At 41.0% G+C, this 8,119-nt stretch overlaps 2 protein-coding genes across 2 annotated transcripts; both read right to left on the bottom strand.

The window, feature by feature from the left end:
• Positions 1–2,069: 2,069 nt before the first annotated feature.
• Positions 2,070–2,717, bottom strand: LOC145628365 (uncharacterized). Its single transcript, XM_081680656.1, has one exon. The coding sequence runs from the start codon at positions 2,715–2,717 to the stop codon at positions 2,070–2,072; it is 648 nt and encodes a 215-aa protein (XP_081536782.1).
• A 2,476-nt stretch (positions 2,718–5,193) lies between these two features.
• Positions 5,194–6,314, bottom strand: LOC145628392 (uncharacterized). Its single transcript, XM_081680688.1, has 2 exons — positions 6,215–6,314; positions 5,194–6,107 (listed from the first exon to the last, which is right to left on the bottom strand). The coding sequence occupies exons 1-2, from the start codon at positions 6,312–6,314 to the stop codon at positions 5,194–5,196; spliced, it is 1,014 nt and encodes a 337-aa protein (XP_081536814.1).
• Between the last annotated feature and the right edge of the window lie 1,805 nt (positions 6,315–8,119).

Consider the following 8,119-nt stretch of genomic DNA (forward strand, 5'->3'; position numbering starts at 1 on the left):
AACTAAAACTTAAATGCGGAGTAATTAAATAATTTTTTAAAAAAACAACCTGATAAAACTAAAGAAAGTACTCGCAAAATATGTATCAAGGTTGACTTCTTCGCTGAATATTGAATAGGAAAAATAGATTTTAATGGTCCCAACTTTCGACCATCCGCTGAAAATAGTTCCAGCTTTTGATTATCTCAAAATGGTCCTAAAGTTCAAATGGTTAAGTAGCTACTAATGTCATGTGTTGTAATTTTGATGACCCTCTTCACTAATACTAGCGGTTGGCGTGGCAAGGAAGAAAGAAATAGAGAAGGTGGTGCTCATGGTGAAGAAAGAAAGGAGATATAAGGTTGTGGTCATGGTAGCTTTACAAAGCTAGGTTGGTTGGTGGGTTATGATCAAGAGAGAAAAAGAGATCGAGAATGAGGTGATTTGATTGTGGTCGGGAAGGTGGCTAGAGGGGTCAATGGTTAAGGGGTGTATGGGATGCAATTGGAATTGAGGGTGGCTTAGTAGACTTGATGGTGAAAAAGGGTGAAGGTGGGTTGAGTTAGGGCGGTGGAGGTTTTCTTTTAAAAAAACACCAAACAAAAATACAACACATAATACTCAACTCATTATGCAAGTTATGGACCATTTTGGGAAGGATTCCTCAAAGTTGGACCCATTATAAGATTATCAAAAGGTAGGACTGTTTATAACATATGGCTAAAAGTTTAGCTTGTTATAGTGTTATAGATTATAAGATTATTTCTATTGAATAATGTCCACGGTCTGCTTGCTTATACAGTACATCGTTTCTATATCAAGTACATCAAGTCATATCATATTAATTTGAAAATTGAAGATTGCATACATACATCAAGCTTGAGCTGCTTGACATGACCCAAAAAACTCAGCTGCCTTAAAGCTGCTGTGTAAATTCGAGAATTTCTTGGTCTCTACCTACTTAAATCCAAGTTGGACTCTACCAAGGGTTAAAAAATAAATAAATAAATAAAAAGGCTAGTTTAAAAAAAATTAGCTGGAAAAGTAGGGTAAAAACAAAAGTGTTGGTTAACAGAATGAGCCCCTTTGTACCATGAGTTTTCTTCCCAAAATTTTCACAAAATCATGGCAGGTGAATTTTTTTTTCCCAAAATATTCCCTCTCAAATTATTGGGGAAAAAAAATTAATGGAGTTACCTCCTTTACTTTGGCTGCCCCCTCAAACACAAAGCCAACATTTTGAACAACACAGTAAATTGAAGCTACATGGATTTTGCTCGTAATTTTAAAATACTTGTAAAATAATAATATACATTAATCATCAAACTTACATAACCAAGATACCATACCCTCTTCAGTAAATTAATCAACACTAACTAAACCCAGAAAGGTGTTTATAATCAATACCATCGAACATCAGGATGGTAATCTAAGCAACCAGGTTGATACCATCAAGACAGTAGATGGTATTACAACGCTACTTCGGAACTGCGACAACTTCACCGTCTCACCGACCCAGAATTTCTGAACTCAAAAGGCTTCGTCTCCTTGAATTCTTGGTCTCGCGTCTCTTCGCCCCTTGAATTTCTCTCTTCCAATTTCTCACTCTCCTCAATAAAGTACTCAAATTGCTTTATCTCTCCTCTAAAAGTGCACCTCTTTACAATTAAAACCAGCTTCTTTTTACACTTTAAAATTCAAAATTCGTACGGAACACAAGGGGCCCACACCTCTGTTTTTTTTTTTTTTTTTTTTTTTTTTTTTTTTTTTTATATTATACAATAGGACAACTTTTACGTAAAATTACCTTTTAACCCTTGATAGAGTCCAACTTGGACTCAAATAGGTAGAGACCAAGAAATTCTCGTGTAAATTCTTCTGTTCCCTTTTTGTTCACTTCAATACAATTAATTTTTTGTTATTTACAAAAATTTGGGATTGAGTGAAGGCGTAAAGCTGATAAGAGACAAAATTAAAGGGACCAAATTTTAGAGTAAAGTGATTATTATTATTATTATTATTATTATTATTATTATTTTTATTTTTATTTTATTTTTTTTTTTTTTTGATGGAAAGCCCCAACTGGGCACTTAGCTTTCATTACTTGGGAGATCAGAGTTTAACAAAGCAACAATACACTCAGGAAAAGTCGAAGACCAAACCTGCTTCCCTACAGCCCAAGGCATACAATGAGCAAGCTCATGCGCCACTTTATTTCCCTCCCTCCTAATAAAGCTCCACCTAACCGACTCAAGCAAACTACTAACATGATAAACATCATCTAATATAAGGTGAAAAGAACTACTCCCTCTTTCTCGTGACGAAACCGCATTAATCAAACCAAGGCAATCGCTTTCCATGACCACATCTTTATACCCAAGATCCACAGCCATTTGAAGCCCAAACAAGAGTGCTTTAGCTTCAGTAATATTGGGAGCCCACCTATCATCCACCATCCATGTCATAGCAGCACAAGCACTGCCATCAGCTCTGCGAATAACAACCCCTACACTCGACCCCAAACCTTCCCAAATGCCAGCATCTACATTCACTTTCACCCTCGACCCAGCAGGGGGCTTCCAATGAACACGGGCAGCAGCTCTCACCCCCACCCCCGCATCATCCTCGTGCTGCAGCTCAGACTTCCAAACATAAGCCATTGAAATTCGAGGATCACAAGCCTCCCCTTCAAATAACCACCTATTCCTAGCATTCCAAATAGCCCAACAAATAGTCATGAATAACCCATACTCCTTCTTTGGCAAACAATCAATACGAGTCAAGGCAAAATCCCCAAAACTCCTATAGCCACCCTCAAATTCCATCATTCACCCCACTTTCATTCCAAATTAATCGCGCAATTACACAATCCCGAAGGCAATGCAAATCAGTTTCCTCATCCGAACCACAAATGCTACATAAAGGATCCATACTTGATACTCTTCGATGAAGCCCCACCATCGTGGGAAGAGCGCCACAACACGCACGCCAAAAGAAAATTTTCACTCTTGGAAGAGTATTAGCATGCCAAATTTTACTCCACACATTTGACCCACTTGAAGCAGTAGCTAACTCACTTGCATCCACATCCCCAAAAATAGCTCTATAGGCGGAACAAACCGAGTAATCGCCATTCTTCTCAAGTTCCCAACAATAATTATCCTCCGGCAGACGACAACTAATAGGAATTCTTAATATACGTTCCCTTTCAAAAGGCAGGAACAATTCATCAATCATATTCCTATCCCATGTAGCAGTTGGGAGATGAATAAGATCACACACCCTCATGTCCTCCCTTGCCGATCCCCTAGGTGAGATCACCATTCGAGACTGAGTCTCAGGAATCCACGGGCTGCCCCAAATTGAAATACTCAATCTGTCACCAACTCTCCATCTAATACCTCTTTGAATCACCCATTTCACACTCCAAATTCCTCGCCATGTATAGCTAGGATTAGCCCCAATTTCCGAAGTGAGATAGCTACCATTCGGAAAATATTTTGCCCTCAAAATCTGCGCAATTAAACTCTCGGGATGTTGAAGAAGCCGCCATGCCTGCTTACCCAACAATGCAGCGTTGAACAATTTTAAATCACGAAACCCGAGACCACCACTAGCCTTAGGAGCACACATCTTCTTCCACGCCACCCAATGAATTTTTCTCTCCCCATTTTTTTGCCCCCACCAAAAGTTTGCTACCAAAGACCTCAATTCGTCACAAAAAGAAGAAGGGAATTTAAACACACTCATCGCATAGGTCGGGATAGATTGGGCCACTGCCTTAATCAACACCTCCCGACCCGCCTTAGAAAGAAATCCCCCCTTCCACCCTTGTAGTCTTTTCCACACTTTTTCTCTAATATCCTTCGTCAACACTCTCCTCGATCTCCAAATAACTGTTGGAAGACCCAAGTATTTATCATGAATGTCAACGACCTTCATCCCCAACCTTTCCGCCAACTCTCTCCATCTCACCTCACTCACTCCTTTGCTAAAAGAAACAGTCGTCTTTCCCAAATTCACCATTTGCCCCGATGCTATCTCATAAGTTTTCAGAATTTCCCCAATGTTATCCACCTCCGCCTCACTAGCCTTCGAAAAAAATGATATTATCATCCGCAAACAATAAATGGGAAATGGAAGGAGCCAACTGAGCCACACGAATCCCATGCAAAGTACCATCCTCCACCGCTTTATTAAGCAAACCCGAGAGAGCCTCCGCACATAAAATAAACAAATACGGGGATAATGGATCACCTTGCCGAATACCCCTACTAGGGGTAAACTCCCCTGAAGGTGCTCCATTTATCAACACAAAAAAAGAAACCGTAGAAACACAGTGTATAACCCGATCAATCCAACACCCTGCAAATCCCATCTTAGTCATCATCGCCCTCAGAAAATCCCATTCCACTCTATCATAAGCTTTATCCATATCGAGCTTTAGAGCCATAAAACCCTCCAAACTAGCAGAATGTTTCATATGGTGAAACATCTCAAAGGCCACCAAAATATTATCTGTAATTAATCTACCCGGAGTAAAAGCACTCTGATTAATTGAAGTAATCTCCGATAGAAAATTTTTTAAGCGATTAGCCAAAACTTTAGTGACCAATTTATACACCACATTACACAAACTAATCGGCCTAAATTCAACCATTTTATCCGGGGCTTTCTTCTTCGGAACAAGAACAATGAATGTTTTATTAATAGGCGTTGGAATATCATCACCATTCAAAATTCCTAACACCAAACTAGTCACAGCAGGACCAACAATGTGCCAATAAGTCTGAAAGAAAAGGGGGCACATACCATCCGGCCCCGGGGCTTTCAACGGGTGCATCTGTTTTAACGCGCAAAAAACCTCATCCGGAGTGTATGGGGGCCACAAGAGTATCATTCATATTATTAGTGATTCTTCTCTCAATCCCCACAAGAGCATCATCAAAATTACCCGGATTGGACGAGGTAAATAAATGCCGAAAATAATTTGTAGCCACTTGCTCCACCTCCTGTTCCCCACTATGCGCAATGCCATCATCAGACACCAAGCAAGAAATTTTATTTTTTTGTTTCCGACTAGAAGCTTTCCTGCGGAAGTAGCTAGAATTTCGATCCCCGGCCTCCAACCACAAAGCCCTCGATCTTTGCTTCCAATATAATTCTTCTTGATGTAGGAGATTAGTAATCTCCTTAACCACTCTCCTTCTCTCCTTAACTTGACTCTCGGACCTTGCCCCCCTTATTAAGAGCCCCCAGCCGCTTTCTTCTCTTTCGAATCTCCTTAAAAATATGCCCAAATTCCTTCTCACTCCAAGACGCCAACTCCGCAGCACACAAGGCTATTTTACTCTCCACTGCAGCTCCCCCCGCAAGCCACGCACCATCTACCACCTTTTCACAACCCTCATTTTCGGTCCAGCCTTGCTCAAACCGAAAAATCCTCCCCTTTCTCCTAACCTCATCCACACTCCCATCAAGAGTGAGCTTCAAAGGGGCATGATCACTCCACTCACGGTCAAGGTGCAACAACTTCGCATTTGGGAACAAAATTCTCCAACTTTGAAGAACAAGAGCTCGATCGAGGCGACATTGAACGTTATCCTCACCCCATTGTCCATTATCATATGTAAACTCGTACCCGGAGTAAGGCAAATCAACTAAATTACACCTATCGATAACATCTCGAAAGTTCTCCATTTGCCACAAAGCCCGATCACGCCCCCCTTTCTTCTCCGATTCATGAAGAATTTCATTAAAATCTCCAATACAAACCCATGCCTCATCACACTCATTAGCAAGACTCCCCAATAATTCCCAAGATAAGTGCCGGTTGTGAACCTCAGGCCACCCATAGAAACCCGATAGACGCCAAGTAGGAACCTCACCAATGCCCTTCTTCACAAAAACATCAATATGGTGTATCGACATCGACCGCGACTCCACCTCAATCTCCTTCCTCCAAAACAAAGCCAAACCCCCCGAGCGACCACGGCTATCCACATCAATCCCATCAAAACCAATTAATTTCGAACGAATTTTCATCATTTCACCACTACTAAGCTTCGTCTCCATCCTAAAAATGAGAGACGGGGCCTCCCTCCGTACTAAGTTCCGGAGATTGTTAACTGCATCGGTGTTGCCCACACCTCTGCAGTTAATACTAAGAATACTCATTGGGCTTGGCGGGGTAGCTCCACCGCTACCTCCGCCTCTCGCTATCCATGTAAAGTACCATCAAGCATAGTTCTCTTCGCTACATTCTCCACCTCCATCAAGTTATCCTCCCCCTCTCTATTTCTTTTTCCAAGTAAGACCTCACCCTCATAATCCATTTTTACTCACCTCCCCCCTCTCCCTCTCCTACCATCCTTTTTTAAGTTTTCTCGAACCCTTGCCCCCTATTTTACTCGCCTTCTCTCCCTCCCCTGCCCCAAATATCATACCCGAGTTCACATTCCCCTTCGATAAAGGAATTGCAACACTCACCCCTGAAGTATTTTCCTCACCCCTTCCCCCCTCCTCACTTTCATACACCCCTCCTTCCCATTATTTTGCACACCCTTTTTTCCACTCTCCAAACACGCCACTGCAGCTCAGCTAGCACCTCTCCCTCCTCACTCCCTTTACCTCCTTGTCTCCCCCTTTCTTTTTCTTTGTTTAACATGGCAGCTGGTTTGCAAGTAAACACCAACTCCCTCCTCGAGGGAGGTTGTATAGCAGACACATCATCAATCAATTTTGCGCGGCCTTTGCGAGGAGAAGCTCTTAGCCATAAACCCCATTGCTTCTCTTCAATTTCCTCATCTTCTTCAACAGTAGGACATTCACGCTCAGTGTGTCCAATCACCCCACACATAAAGCAGAAGGTAGACAACCGTTCATATTTCAATTGAATCATCGTCACATTCCCCTGTTTGTTCCTGATTTTTTGCACCCTTCGCAGAGGCTTCGACGTGTCTAGCATCACACGCACTCTACGAGATTTGTCCCACCCCCATTCATCTTTCTCCACCTCCATTACAGCCCCAATTTTATCCGCAATCACCCGAACATCCTCATTCGATCTACTGTCAAGGGGTAGGTTATATAGTCTTATCCAAAAAGGGCAAAATTTCAATTCAATTGTCTCTGGTTGTTCGTTACCAGCAATGTCCTTAAGTAAAAGTAATTGGTTCTCAAAGTTCCACGGTGCCCCGTCAAGGACCTTCTCTTGATCACGCCAATGAAAGAATTGGATGATAAAAAGATTATTTTCAATCTTACGAAATACTACATCACGTTTCAATTGCCAAACTTGTTTCAAAGTTCGTTGCATAGCATCAAAATTATACGATCTTACCGTCAGAAGTTTTCCGACCACCGATAAGGCGATTTTGTTCTCCTGAGGGTCCGAGTTCGAAGCGCCCAAATCTGCAATATCATCTTCCTCTGCCATAATTTTCAGATTCGACCACTTTTCTACAATTTCCTCAGCCATCTCCCCGAGAATCAACCCTCAAGCAAGGGTAGACAAGCTTGAACACACAAGAGAAAACCCTCTGACCTCCGCAAGAAAGGAACCCTATTCTCCAGAGCGAAACTCACACAAGTCTTATTATTATTATTATTATTATTATTATTATTTTTTTTTTTTTTTTTTTTTTTTTTTTTTTTTTTTTTTTTACTTGACACCTTTCTATTATCACGTTTGCCAATGCATATTTTAAACGATTAATATCTCTAATTATGAACACTGTAAAATTATAAATAGAAATTAATAAAATATACATTGAAACGATTTAAACAAGATCCCACATGAATATAATTTATCGTATCTATAAACCACAAAAACAAGTCAAAGGGTGTTGTGTGAATAGTGTAAAAGTCAAACGGTGTCAATTGAAAAAAACGGAGGAAGTATTACTTATCAAAGGGAGAAACCACTGTTGTCAAAAAAAAAAAAAAAAAAAAAAAAAAAAAAAAAAAGGAGTAACCATTATGAAAATTGAGCCGAACAAAAAGGAACAAATGAAAACTAGAAGGTTAGACAGAGGTATCTGGTAGCTGGTATGGCTTAGATGAAGCGCAGTGTTGAAGGCCACGGACCTGTGGCCCGTGGCTAGTCACTGGGAGACAGAGAGTGGTATTTCTGGTAAAA

Source organism: Chenopodium album, chromosome 1 (assembly GCF_948465745.1).
Source record: "Chenopodium album chromosome 1, dcCheAlbu1.1, whole genome shotgun sequence".
Classification (NCBI taxonomy): Eukaryota; Viridiplantae; Streptophyta; class Magnoliopsida; order Caryophyllales; family Amaranthaceae; genus Chenopodium; species Chenopodium album.

What these genes read in the sequence shown, in the direction of transcription:
- LOC145628365 (XM_081680656.1), bottom strand. Translation starts at nt 2,717, where the DNA reads ATGACTATTTGTTGGGCTATTTGGAATGCTAGGAATAGGTGGTTATTT.
- LOC145628392 (XM_081680688.1), bottom strand. Translation starts at nt 6,314, where the DNA reads ATGGATTATGAGGGTGAGGTCTTACTTGGAAAAAGAAATAGAGAGGGG. An exon ending in GAAGAGAACTATGCTTGATG is followed by an intron (nt 6,108 to 6,214) that starts GTACTTTACATG and finishes ACACCGATGCAG; the next exon opens with TTAACAATCTCCGGAACTTA.